The sequence below is a fragment of the Protopterus annectens genome, chromosome 11.part0, assembly GCF_019279795.1.
Source record: "Protopterus annectens isolate FY-2018-M chromosome 11.part0, PAN1.0, whole genome shotgun sequence".
Classification (NCBI taxonomy): Eukaryota; Metazoa; Chordata; order Ceratodontiformes; family Protopteridae; genus Protopterus; species Protopterus annectens.
Window position 1 is genome coordinate 238099430 of NC_056745.1, and position 24517 is coordinate 238123946.

The 24517-nt window shown below is 40.5% G+C and overlaps 1 protein-coding gene across 2 annotated transcripts in view; it reads left to right on the forward strand.

Moving 5' to 3' along the window:
• The window catches only part of ITPR2 (inositol 1,4,5-trisphosphate receptor type 2), a 2416542-nt gene that overhangs the window by 2218431 nt on the left and 173594 nt on the right, over window positions 1-24517 (forward strand). For both annotated transcript variants that reach the window (XM_044087657.1, XM_044087658.1), the window contains exon 53: window positions 856-974. In XM_044087657.1, coding sequence (XP_043943592.1) covers window positions 856-974 — 119 coding nt within the window. The remainder of the gene's footprint in view (window positions 1-855; window positions 975-24517) is intronic.

Below are 24517 nucleotides of genomic sequence, written 5' to 3' on the forward strand. Positions count from 1 at the left end.
GTGTTTTCCTTAGCTCTGTATGGTAGTCTCCTGTTTACATTTTTTAATGTAAGGAATAAATGAGGCAGGTAGGACCTGCCCCTCTGTTTTTCAGGTATTCTTCCTTTGCCTTTACTGAGGGTAGAAATGTGAGCACAATGCACATCTGTTAGGCTGTAGCAGATAGCCTGCATGAAATGGCTGTGGGAGCTAGCTTTGCAAAAAGATAGTTCTGATGATTTATTACTCTTGAGGATTTGAAGTACAGAGTAACTGTTACACAACTTTCCTTTCTGATGAGTAGGCTGCTTATGATTCTTGCAAGTGCATGTTTAAGGAGAAAGACATTCATAGGTGTACTTCGCCAGGTGATTAATTTATCTTTTTAAGTTACTGGACTTTTAATAATACTGCAGTTCTGTAAGTTTGTTTAGTACGGGTTTAAAATTTCTAATATGACTATATTAACTATTTAAAAAACTTTAAATTATTTGTCTTCACATATTTTAGCAGGTAGGGAAGTAACTATTTAGCTTTTCAGGTTAGAGTTTGCATCTTTTCCAGTAGTTCAAGATGAGGAAAAATTGAATGGAATACCTGTGGTTAGGAAATTATAACCGATGTGAAAAAAAAAGTGCTTGCCCTTTATAGATGAATAATCCCCTCCTTTAGAATTCAGTCTCCAGTGATGAGTAAGGGTCGTGTGCATTAAAATCCTGATCAGTTGTACTCTTGTATATCACATTTATGCTCTTCTGTTGCATTATTTATTTATTTTTACAGAATATGATTTTTACCGCAAGAAGAATAGAGTATAATTCTTTTTTTTTTCAACTGCTTTAATTTAATTTTTTGTAAAATTTCTTCCCTCTACAGATAACGTTGTGAATGAGAGAACTTGCGACACACTTCTAATGTGCATTGTTACAGTATTAAACCATGGCCTGCGAAATGGTGGTGGAGTAGGAGATGTTCTAAGGCCCCTTTCAAAACATGTAAGCATTGTTTGGTTGTTTGGTATGAGTTTGGAGTATTTGTACTGATAAACAGGAAAGAATTTAGAAATGTTAGTAGATTATTGATAGTTACAACCGGTCCTGAGTCAGAGAGAGAGAGAAGTATAGTTATTCATTTTTGCTCCTGCATTACCCATTAATCTTCAAGAGTATTGTACAACACATGAAATCTACTGTGAAGGTTGTAGGTGTGACTTTCTCATTATGGCAGATCCCACAACTTCAACTTGTTTAACTGAATGAAGCAGGAAATGTTATGACGTGCACTTTTTGTTGCCTGTCAAAACAGTTTTCAGCCTTTGGAGGTGATTTGGAGTGGCATGCTTTTGATATCTTGCTGTGGCTAATGCAATGTACCTTGTGTTAGTTACTTATGCTAGTATTCCAAGAGTGGCTGGGTGATTAGGTCAGTGTTTTTCTCTTGGACCTTCCTGTCTGATGAAATGCCTTGTATATTTTGTGGAGTACAAACACTGTGGTGAGAAAGGGGTGTCTTCCTCTGACCTAACACATTTGCTTGCACTACTGTGCAATACACAGTTTAATATTGCACATTTTTAAATAAAGACTTTTATGGGGGCATTTGAGTCCAAACTAATAATGTATCTTACTGCAGATTCTAATGTCAGTGTGTAGAGGTAATGGGTTACACAGATTGCTGTCCACTGTTTCAGTTCATGTACTTTTTGTGGACTGTCAACTATTGTTTAAAGTTATATGTGCCTGATGTCTTAATATTGATATATACGTTTCTGTAGTTATGTCTTAGTACTCATACAGTATATATGTTTCTGTTGTGATATCTTAGTACTCATACAGTATATACGTTTCTGTAGTGATGTCTTAGTACTCATACAGTATATACGTTTCTGTAGTGATATCTTAGCACTCATACAGTATATACGTTTCTGTAGCGATGTCTTAGTACTCATACAGTATATACGTTTCTGTAACGATGTCTTAGTACTCATACAGTATATACGTTTCTGCAGTGATGTCTTAATACTGATATATGCGTTTCTGTAGTCTATCAGTACTGCCTGCAGTATTGTTTAGTGACTGTGGTCACAATGTCTGTTTTTGCTGAAGTTATTGAAAATGTCTGGTGCAGTACTGGTATATAGACTTGAGTCATGGTTGAAAAAGTCCTTAACCAACATATTATTCCAGGTAACAAATAAATAAACCATCATTTTGATGAGCAGTTATTTTTATTAATATGTCATTTCCGACTATGTCCAACAGATTTGTTAGACTTTTTGTTTATTGTACTTGCTTACCCACCGTCATTTTTATGTAGAATTTCAAGTTCGCAGACTAAATATGCTTACCAATTGCTATTTTATTTTCACTGATGATTTGTTATTTTCCCTGCTTTGTTTGAGCTCATGGAAAGCCAACAGTGAGTTGTCATAGTATTGTCATAATGCACTTAATGGAAACTAGGCAGCCTACATAATCTACATTAAAGTTTCAAAATTCTGTTCTACTATGAAACCTTGAATGGCAAAACTCTGAATATCAGAAACATAAAAACCTCATGTCTGAAACACAAAAGGGTGAAAAAGTATATTTTGCAGGGAGGCAAATACCCTTGATGCAGGGAGCAAGTCTCGTGTGTGTGTGTGTGTGTGTGTGTGTGTGTGTGTGTGTGTGTGTGTGTGTGTGTGTGTGTGTGTGTGTACTTGCACCACTTCAAAGAAGGGTAAGACAAGATGTTTGGACTGTTTGGGCTGCATAGTTACAGTGGCAGAATAATAAAGTAATGAAATGTCCAGCTGAACCAGTTGTCATGTGGGAATGTTGTATGGCATTCATAATACACAGCATCAGCTGGTTAAAGTTTTTGATGTAGCTGATGGCCAGGCTAACCTCATTAATAGGTTCTCCGAACAATAATAATGGTTGCATACATTTCAGCAGATACAGGTCATTAAAATCATTTGGATATTCTTGTGTGAATTTTTTTGTGGGTTTTGCTTTGCACAAGAGGTATAGCTATACAGCTGTCTAGGCCAATGTATTAGTTAACAGTAATATCTAAGTTACCACTACCCTTTCATTAATACCAATTAATTGTCACATAGGTGATGTATAAAAGTCCATTGCCAGACCCTGCAGCCTGCCAAAGGACCATGGTGGTACAGTAGGGGGACAAAACTCATAGTATGCTTTCACTGCAAAGCAACCATTCGGAGAGCTCTCATGTTGACTGATCCTCAGGCATTTTCCATTTCAGTGCAGTGCATCAGAGTTGTATCAGCTAGCAAGGTCAGTTTTTGCCCTGTGCAGAATCCTCTTTTCCACCCCCACCCCCCAACTGACGTTGCGCACTGAAAGAAAAAAAGGTATTCAACTCTATGCTCTGTCAACAATTTTGCTGAACTGTAGCAAAACAAAGAAGAGTTGTAATACGTCCATGCGATAGTTCATGGGCTCAAGAAAAAAAAAAAAGACTTCAGTGTACTCAAAAAGCATCTATGCATCTACATGATAGCACTTTGTTCTACTGTGTTAAGCATCTGCGCTAACTTATAACAAAGAGCTATACCTGTTCCTTACTACATTTCCTCACACAGATATACTGATTGGCAGTCACTTGTGCAGCCATGCCTGCTTAAATGTTTTCTAATACTACATGCAGGCACTGACCAGCACCCACCATGTCCCTTTGTGTCGAGGGGAAACACCTTCCTTTTTCCTGCAGTTGCTATAGCTTTGCACTATAAAATCTCAGTGTAACTGAAATTTGCAACATCCATATTCTGGTCCAGTCCTGTCCCAGATTGCTTTCTAAAATGTATACTGTCAGAGCAGGTTTTGCAGTGCATGAAAGAAGACCCACAAATGATGATGCCAAGGCTGACATATGTTTGTATAACTGGAAGACTAGGGGAAGCTTCAGAACTTCTGACACCTGACAGCATTTACATATTCACAACCTGAGTAAGACATTTCAGTAGTAAATCCCATTGCTGCACTGTCAGAAGGTCTCAGTAAACCATGCGCACACGCAGGACAGAATTTTCATAAATCTAGAGGAAATGTCTAAGCAGCTGACTGAGTACAATGATGCCTCCCTGACATTATTCAAAAGGCAGCAGCTGACATTATGCTGTATCCTTAGTGTACAGTCTTATGAGCAGTGAGTGTTGCTAAACAGCCTTAAGAAACCGTCCAGATTTATCCCCTTCTGTCAGTCTGGTTATGCTTGCAAATACGGAAAAGGAGGAGCACAAAATAACTGTTTCATCCAAACAAAAATAACCAAATCAGGAATACCACCCAACTGGAAAAAATTACATCAACAGCAAACCAAATGTGTAAAAAAAATGATTTTCACTCTGGGTCACTGAGGTTTTTATGAACTTTTGCAATGCCAGAATTGGTTGGCATTCTGGGTTTGTCAACCTTTAGGTAATGAAACAGACTGCCATGAATTCTCATGTCCATCATTAATTATTTTCTAAGCAAACGTTAAAGGTTTCAGCCCTGGTGTTTCCATAATAGTTTTAAATGTACTGTTTAAGATTTTGACTCAGCAAGTCATATGACATGAAGTGGTTCTAAAATGGCTGACATTGATATAAGTAATGCATTCTGATGAAGTCTGTTATTTCAGATGAAAGCACTTAATGCACAAATAAATAAAAAAACTTTTGAACTTTTTTATCCTGCCTTGCTGGTCATCCTTTCTACACATTTGGTTTGCTGTTTCATCCAGAATATGACAAGCAGGTCACAGAAGCATGGGTACATTGAAAAGGATCTGATCCCTAAACTCCATGTGATCTGTGTGACTTGAAAGTAAGCCTGAAAAGGAGCTGTTCTCTAAATCCCAGGTTATGTTTGTGACTTGAAGACAATTCAGGACACACTGACCATTCACCACCTGAATAAGATCTGACAGTCATCGTATTACCTGTCCTTCTTACTCACCATCTGTTAAAGGTATCATCATCAGCCCCCTTTTTCCCACTTTTCTTGTACATGGGCTTGTGGTATCATGGTTAACTGTCACCATACCTCTTGATTCAGTGCCACACTTCTGCCTTCTTCGACACTCATACCTCACTGTTGCAGATCTTTTTGCTGCTATTACCATTGTCTTATCTGTGCGTAGTTTCATCCTAAGTACCTTCAGTTTTGCATTCCATTCCCCTATCCTTTGCTGAAGTTCTTGCTCAGAGTCTGCCTGTAATGCCACACCACCTGCATACAACATCTTTGTTAATCTGTCCTGTCCAACCTGTTTGCTAATGTAGTCCATCAAAAGTATGAACAGCAGTGGGTTCAGAGCTGAACCCTGGTATATACCCACTCTCACTGAGAACCCATCTTTGAAGCCGAACACTGTTCATACTTGTACATAGCCTACACTAATTCTACCAATTTTTCTGGGACATCGAACCACCACAGTACTGCCAAAATCAGCTTTCTTGAGACCTTGTCATATGCTTTTTCCATGTCTGGGAATGCCCATTTGGACTCTTTTCTCATCACGAACTTCTCAACTATCTGTTTCACTGCAAACATTGGATCAGTTATACTCCATCCTGATCTGAATCCAAACTGCTCATTTCCCATCTTGCATTCTACTACTCTGTGTATCCATCTATCAATCACCCTCTCCAGAACTTTCAAGCAATGTGATAGGAGTTTGATGCCTCTGTACTGCCCAAAGTTGTGGATGTCCCCTTTGTTCCTGTAGACTGGCATGAGTATGCTTATTCTCCAGTTATCTGGGATATGCCTTTCTCTCCACACTGCTGTGAGTACCCTCAGGAGCCATTTCTCCCCTATCTCACCCAGCATCTTTGTCATATCTCATCTGAGCTTGCCGCTTTCCCTGACTTTATTTTCCTTAGTGCTATCCTTACGTCTTCTTGGTTTGTGGACTGTTTCTGGGGCAGTACAGCTTCTGTGGGGTTTTCTTCATTTAGGAACTTCTGAAATACTCCTTCCATCTGCCTTTGATGTCCTCTGGATTGGTGAGCAGGTGGTTGCTGGCATCCCTTATGAAGGGGGTCTGACTATCTTTATCTTTCTGTCTTTGCATTACAACCTGATATAGTTTCTTTGTACCACCTACTGAGTCACTTTTCAGAAGTTGGTAGAGTGCCTCCGATGCCCTATTCTTTGCTATTGTAACTCCTTTCTTAACTTCTTGGCCAATCAGTATTTTTCCTAGCCTGGTCGGTCTTTTCTATCTCCCACTTTTTTCCGCTGTAGCCCTGAGTAATTTCTTGAACTGTTGTGCTTTCACTTCAGTCAACTTCCATGTCTTCAGCCTAGTCTCTGTTGACCTTGGAGCCTTCTCCGACCACTGCTTACAGCTGATTGTGGCAACCAGTGTTTATGCCGTGGGCCCACTATTACTGGGGGTGACTTTGTAATCATTGATATTACCCTAGTGCCCTTTCCTTACTAAGAGGAAGTCTACCTGAGCTGCATGTTAGCCATTCTTGTATGTGATCTTGGGACTGTCTGTCTTTCTGAACCATGTGCTGGCTACTGTCAAGCCACTTGCCATCCACTTTTGATCACAGACTGCCCCAAATTGAGGGAGAGCCAACACCTAGATCTCTTTAGAACTGATAGCATTGTTTATTCTCTGGATAGCCAAGAATGTAAACTTTAAACTGAGCCACAGTTTAAGGTGACTGGGAAGAGACATTCTGCATCATCCTGTGTCCTCAGAGTAAATGAATTGAGTGCCCTGGTCTCAGAGTTTGATTGCAGCTAAATATTTGGTGCAGCATGAAAACTCTTGATTAATGCCCATCTCCCAAGTATAGCATGCACTCACTATGGTATATAATAACATCGACAGCTTAGGTTGTCGAATCCAAAATCATCAACACCTAAGCGTCAAAAGCTAAAAACAGCGAACGGCCAAATCATTGAATTCTTTCCTAGGGAAAGAATTCACTTGGCTATCCACAAGCAAAATAAACACACCCAAACATCGTTGGGGGCGGATTCACCCCACACACACACACTCCCGATGTGGGTGGCTGCACCCCACACATACCCCCCTCAACCTTCTGCTCTTACTTCTTCATAGACCAACTGTCAAGAATTAACTGGTCACATCTTACTACTCTCCCCCTTGATGAAGCTGTCCATTCTTTTAATACTACCTTTCTTAACATCCTTAACTCCCTCATGCCTCTCTGCACAGTCAGAAGTAAATCTAAAACAGCTCCTTGACTTACTAAAGCTACTCATGCCCTTATGAAAAACAGAGATAGGATATGGAAACTATGGAATAAAACCAGGACCCCCTCTCTTCTACAAACCTATAAAGACCTCAGAAACCAAGTCAAAAAACTCATCCACAATGACAAAAAGAACTTCTACACTAACCCCCCAATACCCTTAAATCAGACCTCAAAAAATTCTGGAATTCTATCAGTCACATACTACACCCTGAAGACCCATCCCCTCCTAACCCTTGCCCAAACAACACACCAGACAAAAACAGCTACCATCTTCAACCATCATTTTATTAAATCTATAACCTCCTTAATTAACGCTCTCCTCACTAGTAACAGTGTGAACATACCCGTAACTCCTCTTCTCTTCCCAACCCCCAATATTCTTTCTCTCTCAAAGCTATTCCAACAAACTATATAAAATCTTTACTTTCTAAATTTAAACCCTGCTCCCCTTCAGTTGATAATCTACCCACCTGTTTCCTACAGATTGCAGCAGAACCCCTAGCCTACCCAGTATCTATCTTAGTCAACTGCTCTGTTACTGAATCCTATGTCCCCTCCATATGGAAAAATTTCTACACCTTATCCTTACACAAAATAGGAAACTCCTCAAATGTATCTAATTTCAGACCAATTGCCATATTGTCTCCCCTCTCTAAAATTGTAGAAAAATGTATTCACAATCGGGTTATGCACTACTTACTTCAGGAAAACCTACTTACACACACACAGCACGACTTTCATCCCAAACATAGTGCCACAACTGTACTAATATCCTTCATAAATACTATATCTCTTGCTCGTGAAAACAATAAACTTGTCTCTTGCCTGTTCCTGGATCTCTCCAAAGCCTTTGACACTGTCTCCCATCCTCTTCTCCTGGCCAAACTAACTAACCTTAATTTCTCTTCTCCTACCATTTCCTGGTTCTCAAGCTACCTCTCAAACCGCCAACAATCAGTCAAATGACTCTCTGCTCAATCCCCCCCACTCACTGTGGAAATGGGAGTCCCCCAAGGATCTATCCTTGGGGATCTACTCTTTAATATTTTCACTAATCTATCACACACCTCTTGCTCTCAGTCATCACTTGTACAATACCCTGATGACTCTACTGTCATCACCATCACAGGCAATCCATCAGACCTCCACTCTACTACACAAGCATCATTTAATACCATAGAGACATGGCCCAGTAACAACAAATTAATTCTCAACCTAAAGAAAACTAAGCTCTTACTATTTCTCCCTAAGAACCTCTCTAATCTTAAGTCTACTTTTACTACTCAATCTAGCAGTAACACAGTCATCACTGCAGGACCTAGTACAAAACTGCTAGGAGTCATAATAGATGATCAGCTTAAATTTAATGCACATGCCACAACCTGTATTAAAAAGACACATCAGAAACTCGGACACCTTTACCGCAACAAGAAATTCTTAACCAACAGGTCCAAAACAAGACTCTCTCATGCATTTCTTCTACCTACCCTATTATATTGCTGTCAATTATTCACAAATCTGAACTCCCACACTCCTCACAAAACTAGAAACTACCTATATTGTGGCCAGATTCGCTGCAAACCAAACCTATAAGTCTTATCACTGCATATCTCTTAAGCAACTACACTGGTTAGAATTTCCCCATCTCCTCAAACTTCATCAACTACAAGTTCTCCACTCCATCCTATGTTTGCCCTCCTCCTGTCCTAGCCTTACTTCAGTTATATCCAAATACTCTCCTGCTAGACCACTTCACAGTTCCGACTAAGACTTCCTACAGATTTATAAACCTAAGACCAAAACAGGTTGTATACTCTATAATTACAACCGTGCCACATCCTGGAACAAACTACCCTAGAAATTAGGTCACTTAACCACCCTAAACAATTCAAAACTGCCACTCGTGAATACCTAAAGAAACACTGGTCTTGCCACTGTACTCATCCTCCATGACCCTCTTTCTCCTTAGTATCCAACACCCCTCTCTAGTATCCAACACCCCTCTCTCTCCTCTGCCCATCTAACCCACACCCACTCTCCTCTGCCCATCTTACCTACACCCTCCTACCACTTCCTTTTAAACCCCTTCTTCCTTGTCTGATCTTCCACCTGCACTGTCTGCCAACAGCTTCCTTTTATCTATTCTTTTACAATCCCAACCTCCCTTCTCTCATCTTTCCTCTTCAGTATTTTTTCTCCCATTTCTCTCCATATTACTTAATGGCAATTTACTATAAATACTTTATTCGGTTGATTTTTTTTATACTATCCTTGTCACCTGCTACTATCTCTCCTCTCTTATCTCTCACCAGTTCATACCATGTTTATTACTACAAACCCCTTCTATATACCTCTGATCGTGGGTCTATATTAAAACAGCAAAGAGGCGTTTAGTCAAACGCCTCTTCGCCGACACATAAAGAGCGAACGCACTAAAGTGTGAATGCTCAGAACACTGATTTCTTTCCATCGGAAAGAAATCGGTAGCACTAACACACAAACACACACTTTCAAACATTACAATGTGGGGGGCTTCACCCCCCCACACTCCCCTAACTAAATATACCAACTCTGAGATAGCATTACAATGGGGAAAGAGGCAACACACGGGGAAGGCCAAGCAATTTCTTTCCCATGGAAACACATCGCTGTTTTGAGCGTTTGCTCTTTAGTGAGTTTGCTCTTTATGTGTCAGCGAAGAGACGTTCAACTAAATGCCTCTTCTCTGTTTTAATATAGACCCTCTGATCGTATATCTTAAGTTTATTCTATGCCGGTTTACTGAGTCCTTCCTAGATGTGCATTTCCTTTTTAAAATGTTTTGCCTCACAAAAGTGCTTTTTGGTTTCTCTACATCACTTCTCTACCATTGCAAATATTGTATAGATGTTTTTGAAACTTTGTGTGTACTCCTGAATGTATAATTCTTTTTTATGTATATGTAACTGAAATGTATTTTTAAGTTTTTGTATCTTTTGTATAATTTTATCTCACTGTGGAGCTTTTCTCCCCAGGTCTCTGCTGAAAATGAGGCACTAGCTCAGCCAGACAAACCCAGTCAACAAATGTAAAATAAAATAAATAAAATAAAATAAATATACCGACTCCGAGACCGCTCTACGTTGGGGAAAGGGCAAATCCCAGAGAACAGCCATGAGAATTCTTTCCCAAGGAAAGAATTCGATGATGTGGCCATTCACTATTTTAAGCGTTTGACGCTTAGGTGTCGATGAATATGCATTCAACAACCTGAGCTGTCGACAAATCAATAGGGAACCGGTGAGTGGGGTGACGTGGGGGGTGTAGTAAGAATCCTCTTTCATTTCCTTTACCAAATGAGCTGATTTAATAACTTCGTTTTTAACAGTCACTTGTTCATTTTAGGTTATTTAGGCAGTGAGAAAATATTTGTTTGTGAATAGATTTGCAAGTGCTCTGGAGAGGATTTATCGCAGAAGTACAGGGTTTGGAAACCCACAACCATGGTACTGTGCAGCTATTATTAGCTGGAAAAAGCTGTTTTAACATTATCTAATTTAACCTTTGCAATCTCTTTGAAAGTGGTAAGAGTATATCTACAGATGCCACAAAGAGGATTTCTGGTTAGGCTTAAGCAGTCTTCTGCAAACAGCAGAATTTTAGACTCTACACTATAAAGTTCCCACTTGCTAGAATTATGCAAAAATCTGTTAAGTTTTAGCAGCTTAAACATAAAGGGCAGGGGACAGCAGATATTCTTCTCAAGTATCTCTGCCAAGAGTGAAAGTAGGAGATAGAGAGGAATTTGTCAAGACCCTCAGTTCTGGTATTTCTCCTGCCATCTTAGCTGAAATTCTGCACGTTACTTAAATTAGCACAGATGGCATTTTTTAGCATGAATAGCAGAAATCCACACATGCTGTCTTCTGCCTCACAGTGGGAAGTCTTGGAACAACCTTGCTTTTTTGCCTGCTATGTGGAAAGGCTTCCATTGCTTTACAGTCCATATTAGGAGCTCTTTGTCACTGTAAACCAAGACATACACAAATAAAAATGACTTGTCTAAGGTGTCTCTCTCTTCAGATTGATTTACTTGAGATTTTAGCACCTGTTTCAGATTTACGTGCCTTTTGTTTTTATCCTCCATATTCAAATTGATTTGCTTGAGATTATAACTTCTCTTTTCAGATTGTTTTGCCTGAGATTATATCTCTCCTTTTCAGATTGTTGTGCATGGGGTTCTATCCTCCTTTTCAGACTGATGTACCTGGGTTTGGACCCCCCCCTTTTTTCTTATATTTATACACCTTGAATTGTGGCCCAGTTTTTGGACTGATGTGGCTGGCATTGTATACCTGGATGCTAAAGATGCACCAGGTTACATTTAAATGGACAATGACCTCTCAACAGTATCAGAGGAGAGGAATCTGAAGTTTTATTCTGGGTTTCATCCAAATTAAGAGTTTATACCAATATTTTTAATTGAAACGCAAAACATAACTTCCAGTCAGGCATAACATTTGCCAGGTTAGGTAATGTATCATAAGCAAAGAACCTGTTATGAGGCTAAGGGTACACAGACCAGTGTTAAACTCTACAGTTTTATTCTGGCATTTTTTTTTTTAGTTTTTTTAGATGTTTATATAACTACATATAGCTATTACTTTGGACTACTATCCTTCTCATCAGTACACATTTTTGGTCTCCTTCCTTATCTATACATTACTCACTTCTTCACCTTCTTCTGCCCACAAACTCATACCATACAGCTTACTGCACACAACCTAACCACTCTGCACTACCTTAACTACCTGTATACTACCCTGCAAACATCTCCCCACCATTTGCCGCACCTGTTTCTCTCCATTTCTTATGATACTCCTTTCATTAATATACCACACACCCATCATTTTACCAAACCTCCACCTTCTTCTACCCGCCATCTAAACTTTAACCATTTCAATTCTCAGGGACAGTAAGTCAACTGCTACTGCTTTCTACACTCACAACACAAGCTCATTTAACTAAATACTATAGTATTTCCACATCATATCCCAACTCTATCACAAAACCCTCTTTCTCTCCGTGTTTATCTCTCCTTTTCTGTACGAATATACATGGAAATACTGCAAGAAAAACCCAGCCATGCTAGAGTTTTCACTGTGTGATACCTTAAACCTCCTGTAATGGAGGCCCATGGGATATATGCAAATGACCCCTTAAGGGACATTGTGTTTTCAAATACGTGGCTTCTGAGTGTCCATGTTTTTTTTTTTTTTTTTTTACGTTTTATGTCTTTATGGTTACATTCAGGCCAAAAGGCCAAAGTCCACTAGCTCTGGGCATGCATGTTTACATTTTTATTTAGGATGAGAATAAATGTAGAAGGCTAATAGCCAGTGAATATGTGCATGTGACTACAGCTTAGCCACACAGAAATAATTGTTTGAAGTGGGTTGCCCTGCTTCTCTGGAATGTAGCAAATTTTTGAGGAGGAGACTTAAAGCAATTTTCTAATTTCTAGTGCAGGCTTAAGGGCTTTGTTGTTGTCTAAGCAAGGCTTTAGACAGACTCTTGAACCTGACCTAAGTGATTACTATTACATGAACTAGTTACCAAGTATGCAAATGTAACTTCCAGTGTATTGCTAACTTAGGTTGTAATGTATTGGCACTCCCCACTGTGGCAGTGTTGTGATATACTTCATTTAATACAGGACTGTTTCATCATGTCTTTTTGGATGGTCTACCTAAGTTGCAGAACCTATTGCTTTCTCTTGCTGAGACTAAACTGACTTGCTTTACTTCCTGGATAACTTAACTACTGTGTAGCCTTCTTCAGTCTGGCACTTCGCTCTAGTTGTAGAAAACTGAATTAGTAGGTTCTTTAAGTTAGCATTTTCCTTGCACTGCTTAAATTTGTACTCTTACTAGGATGCTAACTGAAAACCCATATCTAGTAGATGTTTTCTGTCAAAAACTTAGTAATCTCATTTCAGCTTGGAGAAATTTCAGGTAAGTTTCCAAGAAAGTCTGTGTTTATGCAATCAAGACAACAAAGGAGAACCAATGATCCATTAGAATGAACTCACTTTACACTCTATAATTTTATTAAGTTGCGACATAAAAGCATAATTTAGCAAATCTAGTTCCATCATCTTGTATTGCTTGGGTATGTGCCACACCACAGATATGATAATAAATACTGTGATAGGCCTGAATATACTGTGATAGGCCTGAATAGTATGGCCACAGTGATTTACACAGTGCACTATAATACTACAAGCAAGCTTTCTACCACACCTCACTGTAAGACAGCAGCAGAGCTTCAGTCGAAGAAAGCATTGTTTTGTAAACTGCATAATGTGTGCAAACCAGGCAGGTAGAAACACATTCCTTTGCGGACTATTCATATAAGTATGGAGTATAATCAGATGTAAATGTCTGTTTGGAATGACAGAGTTGCAGTTTTTGCAGACATTGTTTTGAATGATGGCCCTTAGCAGATATTTTATGAATGACATCCCTCAGCATTGAGTACCATTTAGCCATCTCAGTACATGCTGCACATTCTGGACATCTTGAAACTGTGAGGTAAGGAGTGATTTCTGTGCACCCATAATAGTAACTGCATGATCTGTGTGTCTGCATACATCAGTGTGTGTAGGTCATGCCAGAACTGCCAACTCTCTATGTCCCATTATCTATCCCTGTATGTGTTAAGGAGTATGCCAGCTTGTCCATGGTGCCCACATCTGACAAATTAACTCCATATTTTGTGACTTTGGGCCACTTTATGCACCAACAACAGCTTCTGGTACATGATATCAAGTGCTTTTCCCCTACTCTCTGCTTGTCCAACATACATCATTTAAGTGAGTGTACAATGACCCTTGCTGTGCACCATAAGCCACTATAGGACAGTCCCCTTGGTCCTGGTGCATTGTCCCTCCATTGGCCAGCCAGCTTTCCTATGCCATGCACCCAGTATCTGTAGAGAGCTGTGCTTTGGCAACTCATACACTGTTCATGCTGCAGGCATTCAACCTGCCTAGCCAGTAAAAGTGTACCACTGCAAGAATGTGCTCTGCAACCTGTTTTGCCATCCCTGCTGTGTGCACCCAACCTGCATATGCATTCCTTCTTTTATCACTGCAAGACTGTGCTCTGCAACCTGGTGTGCCATCCCTGCTGTGGGCACACAGCCTGCATATGCATTGCTTCTTGTATCACTGCAAGACTGTGGCCTGATACCTGGTGTGTCATCCCTGCTGTACACACCCAGCCTACCATTCTGTGCTGCCTAAACAATGTATGTTCACTACAGGGTGGCTGGTGCCTCTCAGTATGAGTGGCCACACTGCTTCACATGCTGCCCATCCTAATGTGCCGCTGTACCTTGCTATGACACTACTGTTTTTCAGTATGTGTAGGCACACAGCCTTCATTCACATGCTATACATTGCAGTCTGCTGGTGTATTCCACCTAGGTACATGATGCCTTTCAGGTTATGCATTCAGACTCCTCAAACAATAGGCTCTAGTTTGTTTCTGTTCCCTGTTCAGTGCTGGTGCATACACAACCTGCACAAGCTTTGCAACCTACAGAGCTGTTAGTTCATGCAGAAGTTTTCATTCCTTTCTCTGTCTTTGGATGTACGTCTTGCCTAAACTGTTCACCCTTCATTTTCTGTTTTTATATGATGCTGAAGCTACTTCTGGGGAGTACTTCTCCATCTTCAGACGTCTCTGTTTATGAAAATCAGATTCAGGAATGTTTAATGTGCATCCTGCATGTAAATTCTAGGCAGCCATCAAAAGCATCATCCAGATTCTGGCTTCATGGAAGACTTGAACTACACCAATTGTCACACAGTAACTGCTGAGCCTGGAAAATGCATTGGTCAGTATGGAGATATGTCTGCTTCAGGTGTGTTTAGCATAAGGTATTTCATCTGAGAGAAAATTACAGAGCAGGCAGGCACACCAAAAAAATGCAAATCCACTTAACAGCTAACAAAGAACAGATACATGTTGGCATACATAATGGCCACTGTTTTAATGCATGTGTCAGAACTGTTGTTAAAACATCAAGTAAATATTGTAAGATTCTAGAAATCTTGGTTGTAAATATATTTAAAAGGACAGTCGCTGGCAGAATAAGACTATGGGTATTCCAGAGTGACCCTAAGTTTTCTGAACAGGTTGTTGTTTTATTAGGATAAATGCTGTCAACTGATTTGTAAACCACAATTCAGACTTGCACCAAGGGCTAATAATAAGCCTTCACTTAAGTTACTTCTTTACCTCCAAACAAGAAACACAGATGACATTATCTGAGTTGGTCTTCTGCAAATATTTTAGAAAAGGGCACACAACAAAGTACTCCACAGCTACTGACAGTAGTACTATATCTGTGATAATTTTAATGCTAGGCAGCACACTGCATAAGCCTGCCTATGGAATCTGTTAGTGCTAATGTTTAACTGCTATAAATGTAGAGACTGCATATTGCCACTGTACTGTTACTAAACTTGTTAAATGTAATGCTGTGGTGGAGGGGAATAAATGCAAAGGTCGTTGGACTCCGGCAGCATGATTACATTCACTGTACCATGAGATGTGTCTAAGTATAAAACAAACAGTAATCAAAAAAGACACAAATAGGCATGCACAGAGACAAGAGAGAGTACCCTATAATACAGGTAAAAATACAAAAACCTTTGGCAAAGAATGAAGAAATAGAGACATAAAAAATAACTAAGATTTGTCTCTGTGTAGAAGGGTTAATTAAAACTGATTACAAGTCTTCCCAAATGACTCCAGTTGTGAACAGAATCAGACAGGGTAGTATGGAGACTGACAAGGAAGGGACTACAGTTAAAAATGCACTGAACTAAGCATGTGTAGAGAATAAGGAAGATAGTTATGTATCTCATACTGAAGAAAAAGGAGAGGGAAACAAACAGAGCATTAAAATAGTTCCTACCCCTTCAAAACAAAGAGTGAATCAGAAACAGATGCAGGATTCTAAAGGGTAAGCGGAGTGTGATAACTGCTAAAGAAGATAAAGACAAGTGGCCAGTAACCGTGGTGAAAGAAAAATGTTTTATTGAATTACATTTTATAGAAGATGAAGTACATGAACGGAAGTATCCTGCAGGCGGCCTCTCCTTTGCTTACAGTAATTCTTGAAGTGGTGAATACAGTGTGGGACAGTCTTGACAATGTAGCTCCATGTCCAGCTATCAGCATCTTTGGACCACCACCAGACTCTGCTATCTTGGTAGAGACCCATTAAGCTATATGTGACGGTCTCCATGGCTACTGAGAAGAAAAAAACTCAACTTCTCAGCCTCAGTCTCACTGTCCCCCAATAAAGAATTTAGGGCTCTGGACACATTATGATTGTAAGGCCTCATAGAAACAGACAACTGGTGCCAGAGCCATGGCCTCAAGCTAAACGCCAAAAAGTGTATAGTCATCCCCTTTGGCAAAAACAAAGTGCCCACAAATTACCACATAGGTGGTAATCCATTAAGTACAGAAGAAGTAATTAGGGACCTGGGGAACCCAAGTTGATAGCAATCTCTCATTTGACAACCACGTGGCCAAAGTGGTTAGAAAAACATTTTATATAGCCCACCTAATCATGAAGGGATTCACATCTAGATCAGGGGAGGTCATCATGCCTCTTTACTCATCCCTCATCAGGCCCATAATTGAGTACAATGCCCCTTTTGGGATGTACCTTACCAGACACCTGCAGCAACTGGAAAGACCCCAAAAGTACCTCACCAAGAGGATCAAAGGGCTCAAACAGATGCCATATGCTGCCTGGTTAAAGAAACTCCAGCTCTACTCAGTGGCATACCGCCTGCTCAGAGGCGATCTGTGCCTGACGTATAAAGCCATGTCCAACCCGGAATTAATGGACATGCTGCACCTCAGAAAATCGAAATCCCATCGAGCTATGCACTCGAGAGACTTGAACCTCAGCACTGAAATAAATAGGACATGCTGGAGGGACAGATTCATAACCCAGAGGCTCCCTTCACTCTGGAATAAAATCCCAGTCCAGGTTAGGCAAAGTCTCTCATTGACTCTCTTCAAGAGGAATCTTGATGAGTGGATGGGAGATCGTAGGTTTACCCCGGGTATCACTTCTGTCACTGTTAGACAGAGGCACAGTATACTAACCTCGAAAAAGGGCATAGCAAAATTTATTTAAAATGGGTGGCGAAAGCCAAACACACTCTGGCTAGGCTTATAAATGGCCTAGGGCAGATAGCCTAGTATGAACCTATGAACTATTTGCATCCTTCATATCATGTCTCAAGGAACTAAATTATATTGCACACATGCTGATGAAGTATTGTATACTGCTGAACAACTGATGAATCTCTTAAGGTAAAAGCTGCATTGTCCAAGGCCAAGAATACGGCGCCCATGGGACCTGATGATATCCCTGGCTGCATCCTACATGAGCTACAAAATGAACTGGCACCACATCTCTGTGCCCTGTACAATAAAAAGCCTTACTTCAGGCTATGTTCCTAATGAATGGCACACTACTACAGTCATCCTGCTCCATAATGGGAGAGCAACTACAGACCCTGAGAACTATTGCTCCATTAGCCGGACGCGTATGGTATGCAAAGCTATGGAACACATCATCATGGACCTGCTTAACAAAGATATGGGCAATCTCCAAACTCTTGACCCCACACAGTTTGGCTTTGTCAAGGGAAGATCCTGCCTGCTGAAACTGGTGGACTTCTTCAAGGCAGTCACCAAGGCTGTGGAGGAGGGTAAGGCAGTGCATACAGCCTACCTCGACCTGACCAAGGCCTTTGATACCATTCTCCACTCAGGTATCATTGATAAACTCACCAAACTACTCATCAGTCCTTACATCACTAGGTGGGTTGCAAATTGGCTCATAGGCAGGACCCACAGAGTGAAAGTTATGGATTCCAAGTCAGACTGTTGATCAGTCATGAGTGGAGTCCCACAGGGCTCAGTCCTGGACCCTGTCCTGTTTGGCATCTACTTCTCAGAAGTCCAGGCCATTACAGAAGGACTCTGGCTGACCAAGTTCGCTGATGACTGCAAGCTAGCAGTCATTATCAATTCCCCAAGTGATGCAGACATCCTATAAAAGGGCCTCTCTGAGACCAATGACTGGTGTCGGAACCATGGCCTGAAGCTTAATGGCAAAAATGCATTATCATCCCCTTTGGAAAAAAACTCAGTTCCCATGAATTACCACGTTGATGGGAGCCCATTGAACACTGAAGGAGCCATAAGAGATCTAGGCACCCAGTTCAAAAGCCACCTCACCTTCGCCCACCACATTGACACTGTGGTCAGAAAGTCCTTCTACGTGGCACATCTAATAACCAAAGGTTTTGCATCAAGGACGAAAGAGGTCATCATCCCTCTCTACTCATCCCTCATTAGACCAGTCATTGAATATAACGCCCCATTTGGCATGTACCTGACCAAACACCTACAACAGATGGAGAGGCCACAAAAGTACCTCATAAAAAGGATCCTAGGCCTTAAACACATGTCCTACATGGACAGACTCAAGAAACTTTAGCTGTTCTCAGTCTCTTATCATCTACTTAGAGGTGATCTCTGCTTGACTTATAAAGCCATGTCCAACCCTGCTCTACTTGAAATGCTACACCTAAAGAAATCCCAATCCCCCCATGCCACACGCTCCAGAGATCACAACCTCATTACCACAATTAAAAGAACATGCTGGAGGGACAGGTTCATTTCCCAAAGACTGCCCATACTCTGGAATAAGCTTCCTATTCATGTCAAGCAGTGCACCTCACTGGCCCTCTTCAAGAGAAATCTTGACGAGTATATGGGTAACAAAAAGTTCACAACAAGGACCATTCCAGTTGCCCTACTGGATATGGGCACTGTGAACTCACACCTGGTGGCACAGTGCCTGGGCATTTTTTTTTTGGCTAGGCTTGTAAAGGCTCCAGGGCCATTAGCCTATTACACACTTATGAACCTATAAGGAGAAGCTCATCTGTAAGACCTCCACTTCTTCTGCAGTCAGCAGTGTCATGATTTGAGCAGTGTTTAAAGTTGTAGAGGTAGCAGCAGCATCTGGCATAGCTGTGTGCCAGTACTTCTGGCTATACCTTTGCACCTTCATGGAAGACATTAAAGCGATATTTATGGATGTACACTTTATGGGACCTTTGTTGTTTGGGTCTAAAATTAACCAGCAACGCCAGGTCATGAAAAAGAAAAGAGTTGTCTGCTTTCTCACTCTTCATTGTTCCTTTTCTTGCACTTAGAGTCAGAAAAAGCCTCTTTTTTGATACAACTCACAGATCCTATAGCTACAGGAAGGTGTATCTCTTCAGTCCTCCTTAACCACATGCCAGCAATGTAAGTGGTCTGACATGGTTTCCAGCTTTTCCATGAATGCTAAAATCCTTCTAAAGAAGGTTCTTAAAATTACTAACTCCCAGTCCAGTAATTTTCCCTTAGAGGCTGTTCCTCTACATCTTATAGTGGTTGAAGGTACCCATAGAAAGATTAATAAGAGAAGTCATCAAAAACAGATATTTCATTACATTCAAGTTCAGACCACTGGACTCATCTTTACCTCTGTCAAATATGTCATCTTATTGGAAAGTAAAGCTGAGAATTGTTAAAAAGTGCAGTTCAAGAGGTCACAGTAGATTGTTGAAGACCAGGAATTATTCCAGATTCCTTTTGTTGCCAGAATGGCAAAAGACATCAGGCCCACGTTAAATGTCAGTGGCTTAAGCACCTTCATCACAAAAGTGTCCTTCCACATACTCATACTGCAGTTCATACTCCCATGTCTGCCAAGAGATAGAGATTGGATGTGTCCTTTCAAACTTTAGGATGCTTTTCAGAATAATATCCAGTCACTACCATTCCCCGCCACTTGGTCTCATCTCCATCCTCCACTACTGTCCATCAAAAGCATGCCAGTAGTGACAGCTTATCTCTTGTAGTATGACACTTTTTTTTTTTTACATGGATGACTGAATTCTTGTGTTACCCACCAGGGATAGTCTCTTTTCATACAGGTATCTTCTGTTTGTTACCCTGGCTGGAGGTCACATTCAGTCTGCTGAAGTTACAGCTTAATACCACACAACATTTTCTATTCACAGGATCTATATTAAACACCATGGCAAGTCACATTCATTTATCTCTTGACAGAATGGAAAACAGCTTCTAAATGTTTGTCTCCAAGTTCCAGAGCTCATGATAGCCATAGTATATGCTTCACATGATGGCCCCACAGTACTGAAATCTTCTATAGAAAAAAACATTCTGCAAATCATGTTGCCACTAACTGTATTGATGGCTTCATCTGGACAACCTTATTCAAGATGAGCCCCTTGATTGTTCCTAGACCCTAAGCAAACCTTTGGCCAGTCACTTCAGATGCTTCTACCTTAGCCAGGTTGGTTTTCATTTTAGTGGGTGTACAGCCCAAGGAAGGCTGTCACTACAATAGCTGTCCTTGCGGATTCACTTCAGAATGTCGAATTTCCAAAACTTCGAATTTTATATGGTCGAGACCTTATGATCGAAGTTTAGAAATCTCAAAACTCTGAAATGATCCAAAACAATATAAAACCAAGTTTCTCAACATTTTTTCAGCGGGGCAAGCTGCCCTGCATCCCCCACACCCCAGCTACTTAAATATACCAACTCTGAGATCACACTACAGTGAGGAAAAGGGAAATCTCCCATTCCGTGCTGTATGCAGATCTCCATTCAGAATTTTGAGATTTCAAAACTTTGATTATATGGTCTCAACCATGTGAAATTCAAAGTTTTGAAATTCAACATTCTGAAGAGAATCTGCCCTTGCACATGGAAATAAAGTACATTAGTGTTCTTGAAATAATAATGCGACTTCTGTGGTGGTGCAGCAGTAGCGTGTTGCCTCACAGCAAGAGGTTCGACCGTTTGATTCTCGGCTGGAGTGTGGGGAATGCCTTTTGTGTGGAGTCTGCATGTCCTCCCCACGGTTGGGTGGGCGTTCGAAAGGCATGCGTAAATGGGCATGCCTTCGTTGAAGGTTGAATGTCGAGCTGGCACCTCAGCGTTCGTGAAAATCTACTGCCAATCATTAGCGGACCGGAGTTCCGCTGTGGCGACCCCTAACCAGGAAAAGCCAAAAGACAACAACAGTGTTCTAGAAATAAAGCACATTAGTGTTCTGGAAATAAAAGCAAACTTGCTACCCCTCCAGACCTTAAGACATCGCTTCTCCTTTACATTCAAGCAATATGGTTGTAGTCTGATATGGCAACAAACAAGGCAGAAAAAGGTCTTACTTCTTTTGACAGGAAATAAGAGTGTGGGAATAAGCTGACTGAACTCACCATATTCTGGTTAACACAATATTACCAGGGTTGCAAGTTCTCATATGGACAGACTCAGCGGTTACCTAATGATACCACGAGTGACCAGTCTGTCTCTTCACTAGTAAGACATTGCTCCTGACGAGGGGGGCTTCCTGATCTATCTTGTGTTTGCCTCTTCAAGAAAAAACAGACAGTGGGTTGTTTTTCTTGCTGATTTTTCCAACCAACCAAAAGAGCAGAGTTTTGTTATTCTAGGGCTGGCCTCAAACATTACGTTGTCCTTTTCCCCATTTCATCTAATGTCGAAATTCACTCAGAAGGAGGTTTCACAAGGAAAAAGTGATTGTTGTTCTTTTTATCCTAGATAATCGTGGTTGCCACTTCTGAGGAGGTTTTAGATGCAACCTCCTTGCAGGTTGCTTCTGAAGAAGGCTACATCTTCCAGCAAAGCATATCAAAATCTTCAGTCTCTAACATTATTAATTGATAGCAAGGGATCATTGTTTTAAAATCAGGATGGTGGATATTCTGTCACAATTTCAAAAGCCTTCTGTCCAGAAGATATACTGAGGAAGGTGAGAAAGGTTTTCATTCTGGCCTATGTGTCATGACTTGGATTCCAAGCCCCTGTTTCCATGGTTATTCATTATATGGTGGAAATATTCAGTTCAGGCCTATGCAGTTCATCACTTAAAGTACATTCAGTTGCCATATACAACTTTCATATTTAACTTGGCAGAATCTGTCATCTTCAGCCTCCCTTAAAGTGTGCAAGCATTTTCTTAAGGGTGCCTTTTTCTTGCATTTTCTTATCAGGGAACATTTCCTTGTTAGTTTCTCCAGAATTAACTTTAAATCCTAACTCGTCTTCTGTTTGTACCAGAGGAATCTGTTAATTTTAAATGTCTGACTTTTCTTAGTAGCAACAAGAAGGATACATGACTTAAAGGCTTTATGCATTAATCCTGCATAACTGGTTTTCCATAGTCAGTGGCTTTCTTTTATGCAAAAGATTGCTTCTTCTTCTTCTGGATTTTCCCAGTTAGGGGTCACCACAGCATATCACCTGTCCGCTCGTGATTGGCAGTGGAGTTTTACTGTGTCTAGTTGCCAGCCCGGTGCCCAACCTTCCACAGAAGGCACACACACGCATGTACTCACACCTAGGGCCAATTTACCAATCCACCTACAGCATGTCTTTGGGATGTGGGAGGAAATCAGAGCACCTGGAGGAAACCCACGCGACCACAGGGAGGACGTGTAGACTCCGCACAGAAGGCACCCCAGCCGTGGATCGAACTGGAGAGCCACTTGCTGTGAAGTGGCAGCGCTAACCACTGCAATGCAAAAGATTGCTAACAAATGTAAACTTAATCAGCCTGTTTAACTCCAAGTTATCTGCAGAAATTGCTGTAATCAGTATGTATGTCCATAATCAGCTGTTGGTTTCCTTGGTTTCTTTTGTTCCACAGAAACTTAGTCAAAAGGTCACCAATCTGTCTCTATCTCACTACTTTTCTAGTTGTATCGCTTTTGTCAGTCATAAGTACAGAAACTACTAGTCTTGCCCAAGGCTCATTTGACTAACTTGAGTAATGGTTACCTTACTAGCTGTTTTTTTTTTTTTTTTTTGTAAAGCATATTGAAATATCATCTGTGCAGCTTGGTCCTCACTGAATACCTTTGCATGACATTGTGAACCAGGCTTTGCTTCCAAATCCAGATTTTGCCTTGTCACTACAGTGATTGAGGATATGTTTGAGTAGCAAAGGAAAAAATAAGACCAGCAGCTGTAGCATCAAGATAACTTTAATCTGTTGGTAGTACAAACTACATGTCAGTCAGATAGAGTGCATGCACAAACCGGTTTCAGCAAATGATTACAGTGCCTTCCTCAGTGTAAAGTTAATGAAATGTAGTGCACTCCTTATATAATATTGATTCATTCAATCAAGACCATTAATTATAAATGCTCGTTAAGTCCAGGAAGGAATAATCCCCCAAGTTTAATAATCCATGTCTTCCCTTTTTTGTTTAAAATATCATGCCAGCCCATTTTGTTGGGTCTAGGAGATCTGATTTTATCAATAATTATAAAGTTAAAAAAAGCACTTGGATGTGAAAGAGTATGTTTATACAATGCAGTGGTAATTTTGCCATTTCTGATTTCACTAAGATGCTCCCCCATCCTGACTTTTACAGGACATGAGGTTTGCCCCACATAAAATGACAAACAATGGCATGAGGCCAAGTATATGACCCAGTCAGATTGGCAATTGGCATAAAATGATATATCAAAAATCTGTCTAGTGTTCTGACTGCTAAATGCTTTGGATTTGACAAACCTAGAACAATAGGAACAGTGTCCACAGGAGAAACAACCCACTAACCTGTCCCCTAGGAGAGTTGTTTGTGACAATGGCATGTCAGGCAAAAAATGCTTGTAGTGATTGAAGTATGAGCCTAAATTTTTACCTTTCTTGGAAGTGAAAGAACATCTCGTTGGTAAAATAGCAGAAAGCGTTTGGTCAGCCAACAGCATATTCCAGTGGCGATTAACACTGTGAATCAATGAATCAGTATTTCTGCCGTATGTAGTAATGAAACGAATGGCAGAACCATTGTTATTATTTTTATCTTTATATTGGAGAAGTTCCTTCCTGGCCAGACCATCAACCGTATTAGATGCCCGATATACAAAACCAGCCCCATAGCCCCTATCTTTAAATCTCATAATCAAATTGTGTTTGTAAGTGTTGTAAGTTTCTGCTTCCAAACAGATACATTTGCCATGAATAAACTGAGATTTCGGAATATTTTGACAAATATGAGGGGGTTGAAAGCTGGTGGCATGGAGGAGGGAATTATATTGGGGAAATATGCAGTGAACCTGAGTAGACAGAGTATTATCATTATTTCTACTTATA